Source organism: Cebus imitator, unplaced genomic scaffold (genome assembly GCF_001604975.1).
Source record: "Cebus imitator isolate Cc_AM_T3 unplaced genomic scaffold, Cebus_imitator-1.0 Scaffold0, whole genome shotgun sequence".
Taxonomy (NCBI): domain Eukaryota; kingdom Metazoa; phylum Chordata; class Mammalia; order Primates; family Cebidae; genus Cebus; species Cebus imitator.
The window spans coordinates 12,357,104-12,383,146 of NW_016107315.1; the positions used below are offsets into that span (position 1 = coordinate 12,357,104).

The 26,043-nt window shown below is 39.3% G+C and overlaps 1 protein-coding gene across 1 annotated transcript in view; it reads left to right on the top strand.

Annotated features, from left to right (window-relative positions):
- The first annotated feature begins 1,308 nt into the window (after positions 1 to 1,308).
- Positions 1,309 to 26,043, top strand: part of OPCML (opioid binding protein/cell adhesion molecule like) — a 148,073-nt gene continuing 123,338 nt past the window's right edge. The window contains exons 1-3 of the mRNA XM_017523196.1: positions 1,309 to 1,313; positions 19,567 to 19,570; positions 19,987 to 20,114. Of these exons, the coding sequence (XP_017378685.1) occupies positions 20,003 to 20,114 (112 nt within the window). The 5' untranslated portion in view covers positions 1,309 to 1,313; positions 19,567 to 19,570; positions 19,987 to 20,002. The remainder of the gene's footprint in view (positions 1,314 to 19,566; positions 19,571 to 19,986; positions 20,115 to 26,043) is intronic.

Consider the following 26,043-nt stretch of genomic DNA (forward strand, 5'->3'; position numbering starts at 1 on the left):
TCATCACCTCAAGAAGGACCACAGCAGGTTCCAGGTCTAAGCTCTCATTTTTCTACCTTAGGAGAAGTGAAATCCATTGGTAATTAATCTTGCATTGTTGGAGAGCTCCTTTGGGTCTCCCTCCTTCATTTCCACCAATGCATGCTGCTTGACACTGTCACCAGTAATGCATGTGAACAAGGTACCAGTAATGCATGTGAACAAGGCATCAGCAATGCATGAGAACAAGGCTTGAGCAAGGCTAAACATGGTGTCATGTTTGGAGAGATAGCAAGTGTCAGACAACGTTCTTGATGGTGACTTGTTTTTCCCCTCCACCCCTTTGACAGAGATTTTAACTTACCACTTCAAAAAAGTTAAGAGATACCTAATGTAAGGAAAACAAACAAACAAAAAACAAACACCACTTTCCAATAAAATGGGTGGTGCACTAGCACACTGACCTTCTCCTAAGATCATGCATCTGATGTGGGCCTTGCCAGGATACTGGAGTAAGGTTTGTAAGTTCTCTAGAAGTAACACATTCTTTTAGATTTGGAATTTGGCTGTTCACTTTCCCAGACTCCCTGCCTCTGCCCTTTCTGAGAATCTAGTCCTTGCTTTTTTCTCCTACCTTAAGTTGCCTAAAGCCCCACCCAGGGTCTTCAGGAGCAGACTGCTATTCTCTTCCTCCAAGATGCCTGCAGGCCCTTTACTCTTCACTCACCTCTCCTCTTTGTCTTGGGGATAGACAAATGAATAGTTAGAGAAGCAGTGAATCCTTATGCCTCAAGGCCTGCTATCCCACCCTACTTTTCTGCCTTTACTTAAGGCAGCTCCCCCAGTCAAATTGTAGTATTTCTCTGACACTTTCCAAAGAGGAAAGAAGATATTTCATAAATTTTGATTCCAATAATGTGAGGGCCTGCTGCCCCACTGAGTATGTGCCAACCATGGTTTTTGCCCTTGTCATCTTACTGTGTCCCAGGAGCCTTTGACATTTTCTCTGGTGACATATTTTTAAAGTGGCCTTTACGTTTGCACCCAAGTTTATGAAAAGTGCCAGTCCACAGATGTGTTTGTTTGCAGAGACTAATTATTAGACTGACTCCTTTGAAATGACTCTTCTCTGTCTATAGCAGTGGAAGGCAGGGCCGCAGTCTTCCCTTTCCCTAATGTGTTCCATCTGTGAGGCAGCAGAGAGCACCTGGGGAAATGTGCAATGTGCAGTGTATGAGGACAGTCATATTTGAGGACTGCTTCTCAGCACCACACTGGCTTATTCCCTTGTATGTACTGACACATTTACTCCTCACAACAACCCCACCTTATAGGTACTAATTACCTGCCTATGTTATAGATGGAAAAAAAGTGAGGTACAAATAGCTTAAGAAACTCTCCAACATCCCACGGCCGGGAAATAAATGGTAGCAACCTGGACCTCTCTCACCAGAGGCCAAACTCCAAACAACACAGTAAATGAACTTTAATTGACATATGTGGAAAGATTTTTTATTAAAAAGGATGTTGGATCGTACATTCTTACTCATAAGTAGGCGCTAAGCTATGAGGATGCAAAGGCGTAAGAATGATACAACGGACTTTAGGGACTTGGGGAAAGGGCGGGAGAGGGTTGAGGGATAAAAGACTACATATTGGGTACAGTGTATATTACTAGGGTGATGGGTACACCCAAATCTCAGAAATCACTAAAGAACTTATTCATGTAACCAAACGCGATCTGTTCCCCAAAACCCTATTGAAATTAAAAAATAAAAATTAAAAAAATAAAATAAAATAGATGTTGGGAAGCCCAGCAAACCCAGCACCCTCTCACTTGAAAGTCTGGGGGAGTTCACAGAAGACAGTAGAAATCACCCTCACAACAGTGCCATGATGTAATCAAAACCATGCAGAAATACCATTTCTCACTGATTGAATTGGGAAACATTTAAAAGTTTAGTTATATAAGCTTCTGACAGGACTTCTGGGGACACAGGTTATCTCATAGGTGTTTAGTGGATAGGAACAATGGTAAGGCTCTCATGAAAAGAAAATCTGTCAACCATCAAAATACAAATAGATGCATTTACATTTTAAGCCAGTACTTACTCTATGACTCTATCCCAAATACATGCTTCACAAGTCTTGTGGGAAATTGTGAGAGTAAAATGTTGAAAATTGAAATCAACTAATGTTCTGTGGATAGGGCATTAGTTAGATAAACTAGAATATATTTATGAAAAGGAATACTATGCAGCTCTGAAAACGTATAAGGTATATTTCTACAAATATGGGAACAACAGTGTATATACTCTGCTGCCTTTGTATTAGGAAGAATGATGATGTATTTTCTTATTTGTTTGTTTTACATAAGCACACATTGGATGGATAAAAAAATACAAAGTTGTAGAAATCTGTAGGAATAAAGGGATGGAAATGATAAACGCAGGAGTAAAAATTTTCTGTACATATTTTCAAAAGTAGATTGGTGTTTGAACCATGTTAATGTATCAACTTTTGAAAAGATTAAATTAAATAATTTGAAAACAAGGCATTTTGTAGCTTGCAGAATTCTGGGGAAGGCTGAGTACCTGGTTGTAGCAAGTCTCCTATTTACGGGGAAAAAGAAAAACATTTCTGTATGCAAAAATAGATGTTCTCCATCAAACCTGTCATCATATGTCCCAGATATTCTGATACCAGGCTGTGGAAGTAAACTTAGTTATCGTTCTTTCTTCTTCATAAAAAATGAAAAAAATAAATTATTTCCAAATCTCCCCACTTCACAGCTCCATAATGAAGTTCAAGTGTAGTGACATTACCATTGTATACCTGTTCGATGTATCCTGGAGCTACAAGACTTGTACATAGTGAGTTATTAGGCTCCTGTGAAATTATAAAAGGCAACTGTTTCCCTCCCCCAATCATATGTATGTGACAATTATCTGGGAAGAGAGGTGCATAAAAATAGACAATGTTTAGTGAAACAATTGAAAGTATTATTGGAAGATGAATCAAATTAGGATGCCTTAAAAGCTCCGAGACTCTGGAATTTATGATGAGTATGCCATGGGCTCATTAGGATTGTGATCTGGAGAATTCCTATAAAATCTGGAATGGGGCAGAGTACATCGAGAAATGTTAGTGTGTTGGCTCTTTCCACACCTGCCTGGATCTAGTATGGTGTTTGCAATGCAGAGGATACTGATTTATACAAGTGGGAAATGATGACCCAGATTGTCCTCCTTCACTGACCCTGGAGACCCAGGTAAGGCCAGCGAAGAGGTTTGTCTGGAAAAGTGGAGTTCTTTTGTAGCTGAAAGCACTGAACTTGAGGCCACTATCATAAATATCAATGGCTTTTTACCTGGCATGCTGGTGAACCTTATTAACCTGAAATATTTTCTGGGCTGGTGACATTGGAGCCTCTAATAAATTTTTACTCGGATGCTTCTGTGCTTAATGTGTTTTAAACATTTTTGGCACAACTGCTTTCCAAAAGGTTTTCCCAGTAATTTCAGCCTAAGCTGCCTAAAATATTATAGAACACTTGTTGCTGGGAATAATATTTTCCATGATAAAATCCCTGAAGCATTGTGACATGTTAAACATTTTAAAGATAATTTCGTATGTCTTGCCTTTCAAGGGAATGGGGGCCTCAGTTCCTCGTGGACAGGTGGTGAGTAAGGAGATCTGACCCCTCCTCAGTAAATGGTGTGAATTATTCCATTGGAAGCATCCAGTGACATTATGGTCTGGAGTACTGGGAAGCCATTTTTTTTTAACAAGCTTTAATTGCTTTTTGCTGGGGCCAGGGATATTTATGGGTTAGGAGATTGCCAAGTTATTTATTAGATGGAGTATCTAGGGATAGACTAATATAAATCACTTAGGCTGGTATTGAATATACCAGACACTCAGTAATTTAAAAAGCTTTAATAAAAATGCTAAAATATGAGACTTGTCTTTAGCTATAATGAGACTCAGTTATCATGTTTTTATCAGCAATATTCAGTCACAGACCCCCCTGCCTTTTCTGAGAGTAAGAAAATGTGGATATAATCCTTATTTCCTGACTCTTCTGGTTTGTTGGAATTAAGGAAGGTTTTAAAGATTTGAAAAAAAGGCTCATATAATAATTATTTGGGGGAGCTAATGGCTGACTTCTTCATTCTTAGAAATCCAAGAATTAAAAGTAATGTCCTTTGTGGATCCAGCATGACAGTGAGTGGGCAAAAAATGTGGGGGTATATATGACTAAACTTGGCTTATGTGTTGTACTTTCTATATGGTAAAGAACCCGTTACTGTGTATGCTACGCTCAAGCCCTGGTCTACAGAGAACAGAGTCGAAACTCATTGAGTTTAGAACCAATGGAATCCCTGAGAACTCAAAATGTAGTTTTTAATTTTTTTTTTTTTTAGTGGACATACTGAATTAATGGTCTATATTATTTTGGGGATTTTGTTTAATTTTTTTTTTTTTTAGATACTTGGAGATACTGTACTCCCAGGATGGAGTACAACGGCACAACCACAGCTAACTATAGCCTTGGACTCTTGGGCTCAAGAGTCCCACCTCAGCCTCCCGAGTAGCCAGGACTACAAGCACGTGCCCCCACACCTGATGGTGTGTGTGTGCAGTTTTAAAGAGATGGCGACTTGCTATACTGCCTAGGCTGATCTAAAACCCCTACCTTCAAGCAATCTTTTCACCTCTCCCTCTGAAAGTGCTGAGAGTACAGATATGCCCACCACTCTTGACTCCATATCACTTTACAGTTTAAAAATTATATTTACTTTTATCATATCACTTATTCACAGCTAGAACCTTTTTAAGATAGCTCTATCATCCCCATGCCACCAAATACTGCTGGTTTTCATGAAATTAGCCAATGGAAGAATGAGCCCTGAGCTCCAGACTCTCTCCCCTGTCTTTCCACAGTAGCGTACACCTATAGACAAGATGATTGACAAGTGCCCATTTCTTAAAGATTTTCCAAATCCCATCTTCCCCCCAAGATAAAGAGTTTCTGTGTCTATTCCCAGAGAATCTCATTCTTCAATTCTGTCTCAGACTTGAAGACACAGTGACCACAAATTGGATGCAGGGGTGAGGCACAGTGATTTACTCTTGGCAGCACAAAGCAGGTGGTAGAAGAGAAGAGAAGAGGGGTGGGTGTTCAGTCATAGGCAGGAAATTTACTGGGAAGAGTACCTAGGCTGATTCCAGATAGATGGCATGAGGATGGGGCTGCATCTCAAGGGGCAGCCAGCTTGGCTAAGGCACCCTGGGACCCCAGCATTGCTACTCAGGTGAGCAAAGCACAACAGAGACCTGCAGCCCACTCATCATCGGGAAGCTCTGGGTGTTGGGGGTGAGAATGGATACTCATGGTGCAGAGCAGGGCAGGAGCCTGTCAATACTCCCAAGTCCCCAGGTGCAGGCTGCAACATGGAGCAACCCCAGGAAGCTTGGAGAGGTTGGAGGACTCTGTCCTGCTGATGTGCCTTCCAAAGGCTGTGCTCCAGACCTGGATGGAGACTGGGTGCTATGCAAGGTTCTAGAATAAACTTAGAAGAAGGGTAACAGAAGAAACCACATTTCCCCTCAAATATTTAGAATGGGGGACAAGATCGGCACACTAAAGTGGTTTCAGAAGGCACCAGCAGACCGATCTGCTGGACAGTGACAAAATCAGGAAGTCCAGGAGTTGATGGAGATGAGGAGGGGCATGAAATCCTGGGTGTGGACACATTTGGCCTAATTCTCAGCCCAGGCATCTTTCCACTCCCACCTGCCCCAGCCAGGAGTGGCTTAAAATGTGACAGGACCGAGGCAGAAGACTGGAGGCATCAGGGACCTTTGGTGAGAAGCTGGGGAGTACAACCTGGTTGATCCCGGCCAGGAATGTCCCTGCTCACACTCCTCATTGATCATCTGTAACCAAGGATCACTAAATGATGGGTCCAGGAATTAAAGCAGAGAATGAGAAGATGCTGGACTCCCCCCGCATTGCCTTATTTGGTTTTGCCCCTACTCAGTGCAGCTGGTGCTTTTGGTATGACCTGCTTTTCAGATCATCAAAATGAGGGCCACTTCGGTTCTAAACCTTGCAAGACTTCCCTTTTACCCACCTCACTGTGTCCAAACCAAAATCCCTGCCAGCAAGACTGGAGAGCCCCTGGCCTTTGAAGCCAGGCCCACTGGATCACCTAAAGCTGCGGCCTGGCTATAGCTGAGGCCTTGGGTACTGCAGTCAGTCAACGGGAGACACATCCCAGCCTCTGCTCTTGCAGGCTGTGTGACATTTAGCAAGTTATTTAACCCCTCTCTGTTGCTATTATCTAATCCTTAAAATGTTAAGTAATAAAATTGCCATATAGGGTTTTCACAGGATGAAATAAGTGATGCATGGCAAACTTTGCACTGTGTCACTTGACACTTATTAAGTTCTCAATAAATAAGAGTTGCTGGCCAAAAAAATATCTAGATGTAGAATAAAGACCCCATAGCATTGGCATCGACTGTGCACCGTGCACTGTGACAAAACCCTTTCATATTCATTTACTATTTATTCCTCCTAATGACCCTATAAGTTACATGTGATGACTCTGCTGTTCTGCAGTTTGACAAACTGAGATTAGAGAAGTCACACAACTTATGCAAGGTCACACTGTGTATAAGAGGGAGGGAGCTGGGGTTGTATTAACAAGAGACAGCTATGGCAATGTTAAAGAGGAGGGTAGAGAAGGAGAGGTCTGAAACTCACCCCAGGGAGGCCGGAAATACTCAATGGCCTTCATGTGAAAGAGAGACTTGGGTTGACAGGTCATGGGGCTCCGCCACCACCTCACAGCAAATGTTTGACAGAATTGGGACTGGAACCAAAGTGTTTCCTCACTGGCAAAATGGGAAGCTACAGTAGAGGGATCCCTAATGTCTATTTTGATTTGAAAATTCTATGATGTAAATTAAACTCTGTGATCCTAAGTGTGTGTGTGGCCGGAAGAACTCTCCAGGGGAGACTGCAAGTCAGTGGAGGCAAGGAACAAAAGGAGCCTCCCAGAGGGAGGGCACCACCATGCCCCAGAAAGAATAGAACTCGACAAGAAAGACTCTTTTGCTGCATTTAGTTCCTCTGATCATGGTCACTTGCCTGAATTGTGCAAATTAAAAATAGGAAGTGTATATCTGAGTCTATAACAAACTTTTGTAATGGTTATTACAAATGAACTTAGCAGAGCCTGAGAGGTTTGTGATGTCACCCAGCCCCTGGCATGTATTCATGTATGTGTTATTCAGAACTATTTGTTCTCATTCCCTGTCATTTCTCTCATCAAAATAGAGCAGAAAGGAGAAAAGCAATCAGAATGGAGTGGGCTTATTCTGCAGCAGAAAATAAAACAATATCACACCAGGACATGGAGGGAGTCTGATTCACACTAAGAATATATAAGAGCAAATAATATGGATCTGGCCCTGCCTCAAAGAATAGGATGTAACTGCATGCAATTAGCCTAGTTCCAATTTGCTCGCTGCTCCACTGGATCCTGAGAGGCTGTATTTTTTTGAAAATCCTCTGGCACTAGCAATTACATTTAGCACACATTGATTGAGCACCTAAGATATACCAGGCGTTGTGCTGAGAGACCCCTGGAATACTGAGATGAACAAATGATAATCCTTAATTGTAAGGACCCCTAGTCTAGTGAGTGAGAGAGACATAGAAAACAATAGAGTGGGGTGAAATGTGCTGTGACACTAACCACATATCCTGCCATTCACCAAGCTCTGTTTATATCACTCAAATCTCTCCTTCTCTGCCCATCTCTCCTACTTCTGCACTTGTCTAACCAGCCATCATTTCACTTTTGGAAAACTCTCTAGCCAGTTTCATTTCCACTTGCTCAACTTTAGTCTATTAACGCTGCAGCCAGGAGTGACTGAATCCCAGTGGATTCCCTGCATTACTTGTCATTATCATCCTTGTTACCCTCTTCATCATCACAATCATAGCCATCACAACCAACATCATCACCATCACAATCATCACCATTACCGTCACCACCAGCATCAGGACCACCATAATCACTATCACTGTCTTCACCACCCCATCACCCTCAACATGATCATTGCCATCACCATCTATCACCATCATCGCTGTCGTCGTCACTGTCATCATCATCATCATCACCATTATCACCAACATCACCGTCACTATCATCACCATAATCACCATCACTATCTTCTTCCTCATCACCATCATCACCGTGACTATCACCATCACCATTACCGTCACCACCAGCATCAGGACCACCATAATCACTATCACTGTCTTCACCACCCCATCACCCTCAACATGATCATTGCCATCACCATCTATCACCATCATCACTGTCGTCGTCACTGTCATCATCATCATCATCACCATTAACACCAACGTCACCGTCATTATCGTCACCATAATCACCATCACGATCTTCATCCTTATCACCATCATCACCATGACTATCACATCACCATTATCGTCACCGCCGTCACCATAACCTTTATCATCAGTACCGTGATCTTCTTCATCATCATCAACAGCAGCAGCATCATCGTCTTTAAACATTTTAATGTATCACTCAACTGCTGTTATAAAAAAGATAAAAAATGTTAGTCTTGACTCAAAGAATCTTTAAGTTCTGGGCTCTACCTGCTCTTTCAGCCTCAGCTCCTAGGGTTCACTATGTTCATTTTATCCACAGTTACTGAAGCTCATCATGCTCTCTCTTTTGTCGATCCTTTGCACAGGCTGATCCATTTGCCCAGCTCTGCCCACAACAAATCCCTCACCAAATTCAGAGACAAATAAAAATCCCTAGTATGGGCTATCATGGAGCTTTGCACCACTTCGTACCATAGCCAGAGTGAAATCACACATAGATTCTCCCGATGACTTATCAGCGTGAGTGTTCTCCTCTATACACTAAGCTCTGTAATTTACATGAGAAAACGACCTAGTCTATTTGCTATTCTACCTCCAGTGTAATGACAAGCTTATAGTGGGAACTCAAAAAAATGTTGTCAATGAATACATTACATCATTATACATAGGTTGCCACAGAACACAGACATAAATTCATCTGTAGAATGCAAGGAGCTGATGGAGACAGGGTATTCTATCTCAATATCAGTTTTCAAGAATAAGTAAGAGTTGAGCATATGGATGAGTGGAAAAGATGGCACATGGGCAAAAGGAACAGCACCTGCAAAGGTGTGGAATCACGAATGAGCATGAGGTATTTGGAGCATTGCCAAATGGGCTGATGTGACTAGGGCAATGTGAGTTGTCTTGGAAAGAGAAGGGCAAACCATGGGCAAGTATTGAGAAATGGAGAGTTAAGCAGACATTATGCAGCATTATTCAAGGAAGTATCAATAAATGAATATTTTCTGAGAACTCAAATGTGTTGAGTTGTGGACTCTCCTTGTAATAAAAGACCTCACAAGAGATGACTGGCCATGACCGATGTTTTATAAAAGTTTTATGCAGATACAATTCACATACTATAAAATTAACCTTTTTAAGAGAACAGTTCAGAGCCATTAGAGTATGCATAGGTTGTACGCTAGTCAGCACTATCTAATTCTAAAATATCTTTATTATTCTAATAGGAAGCTCCACCCCCATCAATAGTTACTTCCCATTTATCTCTCTTCCTAGCTCCTGGCAACCACCAATGCGTTTTTTATCTTTATGGATTTTAATATTCTGGATATTCTATGTGAATGGAATCATACAATATGGTCTTTTGTGTTTGACTTCTCTCACTTAATATTTTCATGGCTCATCCACATTGGATCATGTATGAGTACTGTGTTTCTTTTTATGGTTATGTAATATTCCATTGTACAGGTATCACATTTTGTTTATCCATTCATCTCTTGATAGATATTTGGCATGTTTTAAAATTGTGTCTATTAGATCAGTGTTGCCTTAAACACTCATGCACAAGCTACTGTTTGGATATATGCCTTCATTTCTCTTAGGTATATGACTAGAGTGGAACTGCTGAATCATTACAGCTTATGTTTAACCTTTTGAAGAATTCCAGAGTGTCCTCCAAGGTAGCTACGTTCTTTACATTCCCACCAACAGTGTATTAGTCTACTAATTCTCCACATTCTTGCCAAAGCTTGTTATTGTTCCTCTTTTTCATTAAAGTAATAATAGTGGGTGTGAAGTGCTATCTCACTATGATTTTGATTTGCATTTTTCTGGTAACTGATGGTGCTAAACATCTTGTCATGTGCATATTGACCATTAATATGTCTTCTTTGGAGAATTATTTATGCAACTCCTTTGTTCATTTTAAATTGGCTTATTTGACATTTTATTCCTCTTACATGTTTTGATAGTAGTCCTTATTAGACATATGATTTTCAAATGCTTTCTCTTATTTTGTGAGTTTCCTTTTCACTTGCCTGATAGTGTCTTTTTGAAGCACAAACGTTTTTAATTTGAATGAAGTCCAGTTTATCTATGTTTTCTGCGGTTGCTTGTGCTTCTTATGGTATATCTAAGAATTCATCACCCAATCAAAGGCTACTGAGAGGCAGAAGGAAAGTGGGCCTGGGACCAGATGCAGAGGTGGCTGCCACTGCTCCACACGTCTGCTTTCTCACATCCTTAGCAATGGAATAAGTAATGAAAACATACAAAAAACTACGTTTTTCTTTTGTGTTTTCTTCTAAGTTTTAGTCTTTACATTTAGGTTTTGATCTATTAATGTTTTGAGTTTTGTATATGATATGAATTAGGGATCCAATTTCATTCTCCTGCAAGGGGATATCTACTTGTCTTAGTACCATTTGTTGAAAACACTATTCTTTCCTCATTGAATTGACTTGGCACCTTGTTGGAAATCAACTGACCATAAAATGTGGATATATTTTTGGGTTCTCAATTCTACTCTACTGATGCATATGACTATCCTTACGTTGATTTTTAATGGTACATATTTCCTAAGAATGTGTTGTGAATTAAAGGAAGCAATGTATATACAGTACTTAATGGTAGGCTTCAAGAAATAAACTATAGGCAAGGATTTCATGACTCAAACATCAAAAGCATTGGCAACAAAAGCCAAAATAGACAAATGGGACCTAATTAAACTCCAGAGCTTCTGCACAGCAAGAGAAACAATCATTAGAGCGAATCAGCAAACAACAGAATGGGAAAAAATTTTTGCAATCTACTCATCTGACAAAGGGCTAATATCCAGAATCTACAAAGAATTAAAACAGATTTACAAGAAAAAAAACAAGCCCATTCAAAAGTGGGGGAAGGATATGAACAGACACTTTACAAAAGGAGATATATATGAGGCCAACAAACATATGAAAAAATGCTCATCATCACTGGTCATTAGAGAAACGCAAATCAAAACTACATTGAGATACCATCTCATGCCAGTTAGAATGGCAATCATTAAAAAATCTGGAGACAACAGATGCTGGAGAGGATGTGGAGAAATAGGAACACTTTTACACTGTTGGTGGGAGTGTAAATTAGTTCAACCATTGTGGAAGACAGTGTGGAGATTCCTCAAGGACCTAGACATAGAAATTCCATTTGACCCAGCAATCCCATTACTGGGTATATATCCAAAGGATTACAAATTGTTCTATTATAAGGAGACATGCACACAAATGTTCATTGCAGCACTGTTTACAATAGCGAAGACTTGGAACCAACCCAAATACCCATCAATGATAGACTGGACAGGGAAAATGTGGCACACATACACCATGGAATATTATGCAGCCATCAAAAACGTTGAGTTCGTGTTCTTTGTAGGGACATGGATGGACCTGGAAACTATCATTCTCAGCAAACTGACACAAGAACAGAAAATCAAATACCACATGTTCTAACTAATAGGCGGGTGTTAAACAATGAGAACACATGAACACAGAGAGGGGATCATCACACACTCAGGTCTGTCAGGGGAAACTAGGGGAGGGACAGCGGGGGTGGGGAGTTGGGGAGGGATAACATGGAGAGAAATGCCAGATATAGGTTATGGAGAGGAAGGCAGCAAACCACATTGCCATGTATGTACCTATGAAACAATCTTGCATGTTCTTCACATGGACCCCAAAACCTAAAACACAATAAAATATATATTTAAAAAAAGAAATAAACTATTTTGTTGTTGCTGCCGGCGGTGTTATTACCCTGTACCCAGGAGGAGCTCACTGATAGACCTAACTTGCTGCTGAAAGATCATCAGCTCCCATGGTTTTAGACTAGAAGAGACCTGGGGATTTGCAAATAAATGTCTCCATTCTAAAACTAACCAAAACAAATTAACAACAATTCACACGCACAAACATACAAACACACAAGTGCACATACAGCTCTAACCAGATACATTTAATGATTAGCAAAAGGTCACAGAGCTACAGAGGAAAAATGGTCCGAATCTGCTTCTTCTTACACTTCATGTAGTGCTTTTGGCAAAATATTATACTATTTGAGTGTACAGAATATCACACAACACAGCTTAGATAAATGCCATAATTCCCAATTTACCTCTGGTTTAAGAAATAAACATTCTTATTAAAACGCAAAAAGGTAGCCCTATGAGGATAAAACTGGATCCTTAAAAGTCTTTTCTGTGCTATTCTTTTATAAATTATCTTGAGTGTTTAAAACTGTAATGAAAACTATTTCACATTTATATTAGCTTTCACGTGTCTCCTAATATTTTGTTATTCCCTGAGAACAATAATGATAAAATAAAAACAATAATAAAGCTATTTAAGACATTTTGAAATAATTATCACTAATCTAATCTCCATATCTCTGTGATACAAATATTTTTATGCCCATTTCACAGTAGCGGAAGCTGAAACTTCATGGCTTATATAACTATTTCAAAAATCACATAGAAAATAGTTGGAAAAAATAGTGTTCAAACCTTAGCCCATATGACTCCAAATCCCAAGATTACTCTCTTTCTAATTCTGACATACAGTCTTAAATAAAACAATTAAGAGTAGACAACTACATATTGTGGCTGAAAAGAGGGCAGAGTTGTGATAGAGGGAAAAGCTGCTCTTGCAGTTACCTTGTGGCGCCATCTCTAATGGGGAGTGGGCCCTGGAGGGACAGGATGCTGAGGGATGGAACAGAATTTGAGTAACTTGGGGGGGACCAAACAGAGCAGTTACCCCTAGCGGGGGTGTAGTGATAACTCCTAATCTTGACTACACACCAAATTTACCTTGAGGACTTTCTGACACTATTCACTCCCCGTTCAAATTCAGATCTAATAATCTGCAATGAAAAAACTTCCCAGAGAGTTCTTGACAATGTGGGAACTCTTAGGGATGGAGAAAGGAGGTAACTAAAATTTTGGAGAGAATGAGGAAGCAGTATTCAATAACACCTACTTTTGGCAAGGATTGAGCTCAGAGTTTTACCTGTACCTTCACCCAACCCATGAGCAGGTGTCATGACCTCTCCTCCTAGGGGAAGAAAGCAGTGAGATCCAGAACTCACCTGCACACAGGCATCCAGTTGAAGTGAGGCCAAGACCAGAGTCTGGAGCTGTGTGGCCCTAAGGCCAGCACTGTCCTGCTTCTCTGAATGCCCTCTCAATGGGTCTGGTCCTGAGGGTTAAGACTGTGTCCTAGCATCCTGCGTTATGGACACACTTCAGTTTCTTTATCTTGTCCTGTCTACCTCAGAGCTGTTGTCAAGACCAAATTAGATAATAAAGCCTAAAACACCCCTGTCATATATGAGATATCATTACTTATTCCATTGCTAAGGAGGTGGGGAGCAGTAGCAATCACCTCTGCATCTGGTCCCAGGCCCACTTTGCTTCTGCCTCTCAGCTGAGATGAGGTCTGGGTCCCGGCCGAGCAGGGCACTGTGCTGTGGTCCTATACCCTGTTCCTTCTGGAAACAGACATCCTCTAAGAGAAAACACTTTAAAAGCCAAGCAGTTTCTTCATACACATGGGAGATTTGCCCTGGGTATTTGCTTAGGCCCAATAGCTCAGCTTAAGAGGAGGAAATTGATGATTAGTTATTGAATATGTACTTTCTACTGTGGTAGCTAGAGTGTTTATGTATATATACTCTACATATGCTCTATGTATATATGAAATGTATAATAATGTACTATGTTATTAAATATACAATACATTATGCTATGTTATATGTAACATACCATATAATAACATAGTACATTATTATACATTTCATATATATATATATATATACACATACACACATATACACACACACACGTGTGTGTGTGTGTGTGTGTGTGTGTGTATCTCCAAGGTAACTTTATTTATTTATAAGTCCTAACTTAAAGTTGGAAACTAAGGTTTAGAAAATGAGCAATTAGGCACAGATTAAGCCATTTATCTGATTCTAAATGGGGTGAACAATATCAATAATGAGTGTATACAAAGGATAGTAACAGCTAACATTGATAAGATACTTACTTATTTCCGGGCACTGTGCTCCTGTGTTGAATACATTCATATTTAGTTGTTACAACAACCCGATGAGACAAGTTCTTCATTCTCACTGTGCAGATGAGGAGCCACGAGCTTCCAGTGGGTAAATAAAGCTGTCCAATGCCAAGCAGATCTATAGGACTTCAGGACCAGAGCCATGTTCCCTGGCCTCTCACTGCTGTTTCCACCCCATCATGACAGCTTTGTGCAGGGTGGGGCTGATATGTGCAGGATTACACATCTCAGTCCCAACTAACTGTACAGAAAGACATGTTTCATCTTTCGGAAAGCCTTTTCCAACCCAAATCTTCTCTCACACAAGTATACAATTATTTGAATAAAACAGTATATATAGTAGTCATTTATTTATTTATTTAACACATTTTTATTAAGCATCTGTTAAATATTATGTGGCAAGCATAGTTTTAATTACTGGAAGTGTAGTGGTTTATAAAGCCAATAGTTTAGTGGGCCAGAGATGTTAAACAAGTAATCATGTAAATGGATATAAAAACAAAAAGCTATGTATGTATTGTACAAGGAAATATAAAGGTTGAGAAAAGATTATAACAAGGGGCCTGATTTAGATATTGGGGGCAGGAGTTGATGTCATTAGCAAAGATTTCCCAAAGAAGAAACATTAAAACTGAGCCCAGGAAAAAACACTTGCACAATTTTTTTGGATGAATAGGATGAAGAATAGGATGGTGAGGATTTCAGGGAGAGGGTAGAGCAAATGTCAATCTCTAGGATGGGATACACTTGACACATTATAAGCTACTGAATTTAGAAACCCATGCACTCATACATTGTGTTTACAGGGATAAAAAGATGTTACTGCATGTCAGTCATGGTGTGTATAACAGGAATACGGGGTACCTATCACAGATCCTGTCCATAGGATAGCTCAGTTGCAAAGATACATGGTATGATAAAGGCATAAACAAGAATGTCATGGAAAGAGAAAGAGCAACTTAGGGGTACCCAAAACGCTCTGAAAGTGAGTTGAGAACTGGAGTGTGGACGGGTCAGATGGCATAGGAGTGGGAATGGCTTTTCCAGGCAGAGGGAATTGTGTGTATAAAGGTACAAAGTTGAGAGGGTGATGGAGCTCTGGAGAGAAGCTTTAGAGAAGGGCGTAGAAGTTATGTTTTGGACAGACTGCAAGACAAATGGTTTTGTAAATCCTGCTAAGAAGTTTTTGACTTTCCATCTTTAGCAAGCACAGATTTTGGAGGTTTTAGGCAGAAGCAAGATATTTAAAAGTCGTATTTCTATCTCTGTCTATCTGAAATCTATTTGTTCGTCTGCCTGGATGCTTATATACCTATTTGTCTATCTATTTATTTATCTATCTATCTATCATCTATCATCTATCTATCATCTATCTCTAAGTACCTACTTACCTCACATCTGTCAATATCTCATCTATTCCTCTATACTTCTATCTATATCAATCTCTCTTCTGCCTAGCTATTACCCATCTGTCATCTATCCAAAACGACCACATTTTGAAGTTACTGTAGTTGTGCATTGAATCCTCTGCACAACCTGTGCAGAGACCCTGTTGTAAAACACCACCACCAGTGAAAAGATAAGCAGATACCTGCAGCACCAGCAGGGGACGCTCTAGCGTGTCTGCACAGATAACACACTGTTATTTATTATCCTTTAGTTACACTCTGTGGTTCTTATCATTTTCTTTGAGTAATCTAAGCATTTCAGGTAAGGGTATTATTCATTTCTTTATGTGTATATTTACAAACAGTAAATATGCAATATATGTAGATTCATTTGCTACAGATACTTGTCTAAAAATTAAACAAAGATCTCCTGCCAGAATACGAAGAAGCACTTAAAGCTATCTCCAGGTGTTTCTTTCTTCACAAAGTCATTATGGAAACAAGGGTAGAGTTGTAGTGATATTGCCAAATTCAATTCAGATTTAATTTACATTAAAAGTATTGAATGCCTTCCTTGGCAAGCAGCATGCATGGCCCTGGGGAGACAAGGACGGTGAAGATGGGCTCCTCCCTTTGTGGTCTGCAGTGTGCAGTGGGGGCTGACTTGAATGGGATGGTTTTGTTCATCACAGCCAGCGCTGTGAGCGAAGAGGCTCTGGGAAGACATTTGAAGCAGAGCGCACAAACACGCGAAGGCTTATGGATGGAAATACTGTGTTTGGGGAAATTATCAACAACAAACAAAAAGGAACCATCATACAGTGAGAGGAGCTCTCATTTACTAACCCTGTAATTTTGATCAGTGTATCTCCCCATGCCTCAGTTTCTTCAATATTAATAGTGAGAATATTTATTCTATTTATCTCACCATTTTAAGATGTCAGGAGCTTGTTTATCTCAATAAGTGATTTGAGAACAATGAAGTTACATATTGATGTTAGTTTCTAAGGATTTCGTGATTGAGAAAAGAAAGATCTTCCTTTTCTGCCAATTCATGCTCTGCATTTCCTTTTCTGTTAGCAATCCACATCCTGAAACTGTACTTATTTTTCCTCCTTGGAGAAAATGATGGAGAACTTGATGGAGCTGCAGAGGATTGCAAACAACACTGTCTGGGCTTAGTGGGAACATTTCGATTAGCCTTTGCAATTCCACTTCAGGAAGCCCTTCACTAATGAGTAACATTGAGCACCTGAGCAATGAGGATGCCATGCTAAGCATCCACGGATTTTACGTATTCCTTAATCCAGCCTCCTTCACACTATCAGATGAGATAGGATGTCTGTGGAAAGAACAGCTCTGAGCTCGTGGCTGTGCTGAGTTCATCATAGCTGCCTCCGCTCCCTGACTGTGCTTTCCCCAGCTGTGTGTAACTTACTATCAGGGAGCCCCTAGGGCCTGAAAAAAAAATTAAAACAAAAAACTTCAGATGGCCTAACACTTGCAGTCGAAGCAGACATTATTTTGAGAATATTTTGGAAGTTGCACTTGAGTTGTTGCTTCACAGAAGTGAAAAAAGTATTGACATTTCTAAGCCCAGAACTATTTTTTAACAAGCTAGAAAATATAGGAAAAAGCGGGTAGAACGGTTTTCTCAAGAGAATGCAGTATAGCAGGAATGCATACTATTTTTTCCCAGCATGTATTTGGGTAAAATATGTGCACTGAAATTTCAGGCCACATCCTAATGTAGAAATAATCCAAAATATGGCAGATTTATAAGCTAGGCAATTTTTATTTATTTGCTAATGTAGATTCCCTTAAGAGCTCAAACGTTCTACTTGTTACTTATGGCTTCTCCTTGAAAAGACTTACCTGTAAAGGTCTCAGCAGCATAAAACTCCAAGCTGCAAAGTTGTCTCAATTGAGCATTTGCCATAATTCTCTTTTGCCATCAAGTCAGGTTGGTTTGGAATCTACTTGCACTGTACCTGTTTGATAATTAATAATTCACAATTAAATTGGCATTACAAATAAATCAGCATGACTGCAGGCTTGGAGCCTCCCCTCTCTGTGTTATCCTTCCTTTTCTTTGAGGATCTGAAAGAAAATTGAAAAGAAAGGTTTGAATGTCTAAAATCTTCCATTCAAAGCTTTACTTCCCTTAGTTTTGGGATTTCTTTTCAATCTGTTTCAGATCTTTCTTTCAAAGAGAAATTTAGCATGTGCCATTGTCAGCGTCTGTGCCTTACACTGAGGAGTAGAGATGTGTGTGATTCCACACTTGCCCTATAGCTTGTCATTCTCTAGGTGCAGAGACAGGTGAAGCAAGGCAGCATGTTCAATGCCCTGCCTGAGATAGGTCTAAACAAAATGCAGCAGAAGAGACGGCTGCTTCTGCTTTCAGGATATGGGGAGAGGTTAGGGCAAATGGCAGAGGATAGAGGATGTTGGGGTTCTCCTTGAAAGATAGTCATATCGGTAAAGGTAGGTAATCAAGAAGAGACAGTAAAGGAAAAGGAAGGCTATGGGGGTGCTGATGCTTTTAAAACATTCAGCAGAGGACAAGAGGCCAGTGTGTGCCATGTGCTGTGTTAGCGGGGATGGGGCCTGGGATGAGGTTTGTCAGTAGGTTTGGGGGCTTGGCTGCAGAGAGCTTATGTTATGCAGAAGCGTTTGTTTGTTAAACATGGTAGGCCATTACAGGGTAAAGGAGTAAGGAAGAGAGCAGATTGATTCCATGATTGCTTGGAAAGATTGCTCAGGCTTCATGTAGGGGATAGATTGGAGGGACCTCCAGATGGAAAGAGACTAGGTGGAAGGTTCCAGGTGGGAGGCTATTGCAATTGTCTCTGTGAAAATTGGCGAGAAACTCAACCACAACAGTGGTGATGAGAAATCAGAGTTGAGAAGGAATCTAGGCGTTTTCTAATACTGCACTTTGAGTTGAAGAGAATCAAGGCCTGGAGGTGAGACAATAAGACTAGAAGTCATTTTGGGCTTTGTAGTGCTACAGGTACATGAGCATGGTCCTGGCCCATGAGAAGAAAACTCTTGTTTGTGAAAGATGTTTCTTCTGTCATCATTATGATCAGCGTCATCATCATCTTAGGAGCTGACATTTATTGAGTGCTTCCTTTATATCAGTCACTCTGCTAAGCCATAATTTCACCTCAACCTCACAACACAGTGAGTTTAGCTACTACTATCATCCACATTTCACAAACGAGAAAACTAGAGCTCAAAGGGACAAAGGCAGGTCACCTTGCTAACAGTCATGAGGCAAGTGAGGAATTAAGCTAAGATTGAAACCTTGGTCTATCTGAACCCAGAGATCTGCTCCTAACCACTAGGATATCACGCGATTTAAGAAATACAATTTAGAATACAATCTTATTGTTACAGTAGTAGTAAGGACACCCATGCATTACTGGTTGGATCCAGGATTTTCTAACTCTATCAAGAGAGTCAGAAAATTTCACTGAGTTCTGAAGGATGTGTTTTAAGGGATGTTTAGGGATTTTCAGGTTAAAATAAGTGAGAAATAAAATAATTCCAGGATGGAACAACCTGCTCAAGGCCAAAGAGTTTAAAAGGGTCTGAAATGCTCAGAAAATAGTAACTAACTCCGTGTTATCAGCATTTCGAGTGCAATATTGGGGAAGGCTTGAGACTGGGGACAAAGGTCCCTAATGGTTATCAGCTTTCGCCACTGATTCCACTGAAGACAATAAACATGGGGATAAACAGGTGCTCTTGGAAGGCTTTGTGAATATTTTTGATTTTGCCTTTCAATCCACAGTCACACCCCCTCTCAGTTCCTCTACTTCGCACTGATGTTTCCACATCTGCCTCCTGCTATCGCTGAGTTATAAAATAGAGCTCCTTTTACCATTAGTGAACTGCAAATGTTCATGATCATATTCTTGGCAAATCAAGCAACTTGAAATTTATTGTTGAGGACAATATTTATTATAAAAACATGCTGTACAAAACTTTGTAGGATAACGCCTCCTTTTAAGTGTAAAGAGTTATTCTCAGGTGTGTCTTCTATCCTCTTTTTCCTTACAGTTCCTCCTCAGATCATGAATATCTCCTCTGACGTCACAGTGAATGAGGGAAGCAGCGTGACTCTGCTGTGTCTTGCTATTGGCAGACCGGAGCCAACTGTGACATGGAGACACCTGTCAGTCAAGGGTAAGGTGTTGACTTGGGGGACATTTTCAGAGTTAGTATGTTAAAGTCTTGGCTCTTATGTACAGTAGAGCTTCAGGAATCAGAAAACATTACTGTATTTGTAATCCAGTAATATAAAATCAAACAGGCAATATACACCAATTTTTGCTGCCTATTTCATTTCAAAAGGAGGATTCATAGAGGAAATTTGCTCAATTATGGTTTCAGCCATTTTTATGGCCTTAGAAGCCTTTTTTTTTCCAAACTATGAAGAACAAGGGACATAAGAATAACTTCCAATGAAGATGTTAATTTATGAAAGTAGAGATGGGTCAGTTGGTGGTTTGTTCTTTCTGGAAGCAGAGCGCAAAGGCATTACATTGGCCATGAAGAACTTCGACATTATTGTAAATCCAGGAGAAAAAGGGCCTCCTTGCTTCAGCACATTTATCCAGAGCCACACATGTCTGACCTGTCCATAAATAGTTCACCTTGAGTGGAAGAAGGATGATGGAAATGGTTAAGTGCATTTGGGCATGCTGGTGCTGAGCATTCAATAATTGGTATGAAAACATCAGTTAAAACAATTTCCAACTTAATAGCAAGGGAACCAGAAGGACAGTAGGTCTTGTCCTTTTGGAAATAAAATTTGCTCCAACTCAAGCTTGAAGAGATGGGCGCAGAGCCACTTAATGTATTTACGCTGTTACTAAAAGCTGTGATTAGTTCTAGGAATTATACAACAACCAAGAGCTTCCCCAGGCATTAAATATCCAAATATGGAACAAAGTAAATAAGAAAAATGTATAGAGTATGCTTATGTAACATACAAAAAATAATATTGATCTACAAGAAAGTGTAAGAGTAAATCTTAGTAATATTGAGAAAGACAAAATTTTGCCAAGATAAAAAAAAATACCCAAAACTGTGATCTAAATAACTGAAATTTATTTCTTCACATTTCTGGAGGCAAGAAGTCTGAGATCAAGGTGTCGGCAGGCTTGGTTCCTTTCAAGAGCTTGAGGGATTCCCTGTGTATCTGACATGGTCCAAGTGAGAAAAAAAAAAAAAAAAAAGCTTGAGGGAGAATTCAGAATTCATTCCATGTCTTTCCCTTAGATGGTGATGGTTTGCCGGTAGTCACTGGCATTGCTTGACTTGTGGTTACATCACCCTGATCTTTGTCTTCATCTTCATATGGCCTTCTTCCTAGATGCACCTGTGTCCGAATTTTTTCTTTTAATAAGGATATAAGCCATTTTTTATTATGGTTCACACCAGTAACTTTATTTTAACTTTGACTACCCCTGTAAGGAACCTATTTCTAAATAAGATCATGTTCTGAGGAATTCAAGGTGTCATTTTTATAGAGTTGTAACTTAACTCATCACATGCTTCATCAAAATTAAAAACATTCAGTCAAGCCACAGACTGGATAAAAACATTTCTTGTACATAGATTTGACAAATAATTTACATCTAGTTATATGAAGAATTCTTCCAACACAATTCTAACACCCCACCTCAAAATGAACAAAAAATTTGAATAGACAATTCCAAAAGAATATATATTATATGAATGGCAAATGAGCACACAAAAATATGACTAACATCTTAATTATATAAATAAAAATTAAGTCAAAATGAGATACCATTATATAATCCCTCGAAAGACTAAAAGTAAAAAGACTGATAATATCAAGTGTTGGTGAGAATGTGGATACACTGAAGCTTTATATATTAACTCGGCAACTGTAAAGTCATATAAGCACTATGGGAAACAATTTCACACTTTGTTATAAAGTTAAACACACACTTAGCTTACGACCCAGCAATTCCACTCCTAGGCATTTATTCAAGATAAATGAAAGCATATGCTTACAAATGTACATATACAAATGTTTTTAGCAGCTTCATTTATAATAGCTGTAAACTATGAATAACCCAAATAACCATTGTCAGGCAAATAGATAAATTGTGAAATATTCTAACAACAGACTGCTACTCAGCAATTAAGAGGGACAAACCATTGATGCAGACAACCAAATGGATGAATCTCAAAAATGGCATGTTGAGGAAAACAAGCTAAAAGCTAAAACATACATACTGTATGAATTTGTTTACATGAAATCCTATAATAGGCAAAATAATCTAGAATGGCAGAAGTCAAGTCAGTGGTTACCTAGGGCAGGGGTTTGGCGAGCAGTGACTGCAAAGGGCCACAAGAAATTTTGAGGGATGTTGGAAAGGTTCTGTATCTTGAGTGGAATGAAGGTTATGCTGGTTTCAAAATTAGTCAATTAGTCAAAACTGATAAAATTGTAATAATCAGTATATTTCTTTATAGGCAATTAGAGTTCAATTAAATTTGAAATATTTGTATACAGAAATGTAGACAATATGATCTGAATTTTTTTTCCTAATTTGGAATGTTAATTATGTCATTGCACTTAGCAAATAAGAGACTGGATCTTTCACTAGGAGCATCATTCAAGCTTTTGCTGCTCTTCTCTTTGTGAACTGCGAACACATATTTTTTGCTACTGTCTTGTTATAAGGAAGATGATGCTAATAAATTAGTCTAATATTCTTTGTATAAAGACCTCAGATATTAAAACTCATAATGTCTCTATATCGTAAAGTAAAATTAATGAGAATGTTAAAGTATTTGTAAGGGATATTGCAAAACTCAAATTTAATATAAACAAAGCAATAATCTTCCCAAAGACATGGATTCCATGATAATTTTGCCTGAAGTTAGAGATAATTTTAAATTTGCATTATATGCAAAACTATGTCTAACTGTGAGATCAACTTTTATGCATTTGGTAAAATCAACTGTCTTTATAAATGCTTGAAATTCCAGAATGTAGTTATTGGATCCTATACACACAGTTCTCAACATTTGAAAATCTTTTAAAAGGCATTTTTACTTTGTGTATGTTCTGAAACAATTCTCTATAATGGCACATTGGTAAGATTTCCCTGTTAAAATAAGGGAGATTCATTCATCTTCCCAATCTTTTATAGAATGTAATAGTTGCAATTTAGCCTGACTGGAAAATCCTAAATTTAAATGATCTCCCTCTTCTTTAAATCTCACAGACTGTGCTCTACTTTAAAGTTGTCTTTGTTTTCTCATAGCCTTGGCCTTAGCTTTGCTGTCTTTCATTTTCACTATTGTCTTTTCCCTTCCTTCTCTCACTGACATTTAAGTATTTGAACTCCAAAAATTGTTTCCCAATTTGAAAAGTCTGGAAGACAAAGTATTTGTAAGTTTAAAATTTGCATCTGCAGGGTAGCTACTAATATTTATTTTTAAAAAGGTGCTCCTTCTCGCTTGCAATTAGGGAGTTGTTTTAAAAGTTTAGAAGTACATTCTATAAAACTTGAACATCAAATAGCATTTTTTACAAAAATTTGTTGATTGATTAAGCCTGGAAGAATAAGAAGTAAAGGTTGCAATCACATTTTCTTTGAAATTCCAGTAGGATTATGGTGGAGGATTTAGCTAATGCAATATTTGAAATATTTGATTTAAATTTGGGGATCTATAAACAGGCATGAGTAAACCATCCTTCATTTTAAAAATATTTTAATGAGCAGATTATTATATATTAAAAATAGTAATAATCACACTGATGGTTTAAAATGGCAATCTGAGTACATACTGTTGACCACTTACAATGACAGAAAATAGGTAAAAATAAATGAATACATAAATCCATTATCACATTACAGAAAAATAATGATAAGGTCTGATGGACCAAAAACTGTGAGGAGTCTGAAATATAAAAAGTAGACAGATATAATGAAGGAAAAAATATAGCTCAAAATACAGAAACGTGACGTCTACCTGAGATAGTAATGATTGAAGAGTGAAGGTCTCAGACAGTGCTGCGCTGATAAGTGATTACAGTTGATTGCAGTGGGAGGAGGCAAGGGAGTGAGAGAGGAGCCCTGGTAGCCTTTGCCCATGTCAGTGGTGTAAATACTACCATCACTGATGCTTCAGGGGAGCCCCTTTGAGGTATCTTTGCTTTTCAGGTATACTTGTTCCACAGAAACAAACAAACCAGAGAGACAGCCTTCTTATCAAAGTGGCATAAAAGTTTTGAAGCATGCCCAAGTTTTCAAAGATGGACCTGAAGACCTCCCAGCTTTTCTGCTCTCCAGACTGAGTCTCGTCTCCTTTATGGGATTGAAAGTGTGCCAGGATTCCCAGACCTGGGCGTTGTCAGAGCACACCTGCCTCACTTTTGGGAAAAGCTGGAGGTTCCCAGGGTTATGATTAAGTGTTGTGAACACAACAAAAATCATGCAAACGTCCTTTTGAGGTTTTGCCATTGATGTGCAAACTGCTGAGCTTTTGACTGTATATTCACTCTTAATTGTTAGATATAAAAATCTATACTTAATTTTCTCAATAGCAGCCAATTGCTTATTAAAAATATTTATATAGACCTGCTGGAGGGTAAGGCATTTGTGTAGCATCCCTCACACTATGGAAATCTGTACTGAGTAGCTGAGTAGCCCAGGAAGTAGGATAGTGATGAAATCACAGGCCACTGCCTCAAATAATTTTCCACAGGAAAAAGTCAGGTGCCAAAACATGCAAGCAAAATGGATTGGAATACATTGTGAATCAGGTGGGCATCAGGAATTATTTTCTTTCGCATTCCTGAAGGGCAAGAGGAAGGAAGCTGGGCCAGTATAAACTGGCAGGCTCTTCTAGGCACATGAGTGATGTGAAAAAACTGCAGGGAGGGGATTGGTAGAAGAAGACACTAGAGACGTTGTGTTTTAAGGAGGATAGTCCTCCCCTCTTGCAATGCCACAGTAATCCACTGGGATGCCTCACATACCTGTCTCCACTGCCATGACATATTTGGAAAGGCCAGATGTTTGGCAAAAATAACAAAGTCTTTCTTTCTGTCTCTCCTCCACTGACATTTTAAGACGACAGCCCTCATTCACCTGTGAGTGAGTTGCTCATGGAGTCTACTCAGATACAGTAATATCTCAGGGAGCAAGTGCATGAGTTATTTCATAGAAGTGGATTTTCCAGGTAACTGAAGCTGACTCTTTTATGCGTTCACTCAAGTTATTTGTAATGAAAGCATTTAAAACATGAATTATGTTCTATTCTGTTTATTTGTGTCTAGTGAATGCCATTTAGCCTCATATTTATACTGTAACATCAAGATTATACGTATCAATTGTTTGTATCTTGCCATTTGGGAACTGGGATAACTAGGAATATGACCCTTAAATACTGTCAATACTGTTTAAATTCTTGTGTCTTTTAAAAATAGTTCCTGTATATTTTTCTTTCTTCCTTTCGATCAGACTTGTCAGCTCTTCCTAAAGTCCGTGCACGTGCCTTCCAGCAGCCACATTTCTTCTGATGATCTGCTTCTAATTTGTCTTGAGCAAGAATCCGTAAAACTAATTTGATTACTTCTAAATAAGAATGAGTGGTGGGAAAGGGCCTTCTCTGAATAAAGGGCATTAGCTTTCGTGAATGTGATCAATGACACTGATGACATCTGTCTGGGGGAAATAATATTTGGCTATGTTGTAGATATATGAGGTGGCTAGATAAGTGAATTCCATAGACGTGAAGAGCTAATACTAGCAAAATCACCACCCATGGTTATCATCTGGTTGGACATTTGTGTCTTCAAGTCACTCTGGTAAACGTTCAGGTTAGAAAATGTACTGATCGGCCAGGCATGGTGGCTTGCGCCTTTAATTGCAGCAGTTTGGGAGGCGGAGGTGGACAGATCACCTGAGGTCAGGAGTTCGAAACTAGCTTGGCCAACATGGTGAAACCCTAACTCTACTAAAAATACAAAAGAATTAGCCAGATGTGGTGGTGCACACCTGTAGTCCCAGCTGCTCAGGAGGCTGAGACAGTAGAATCACCTGAACCCAGGAGGCAGAGATTG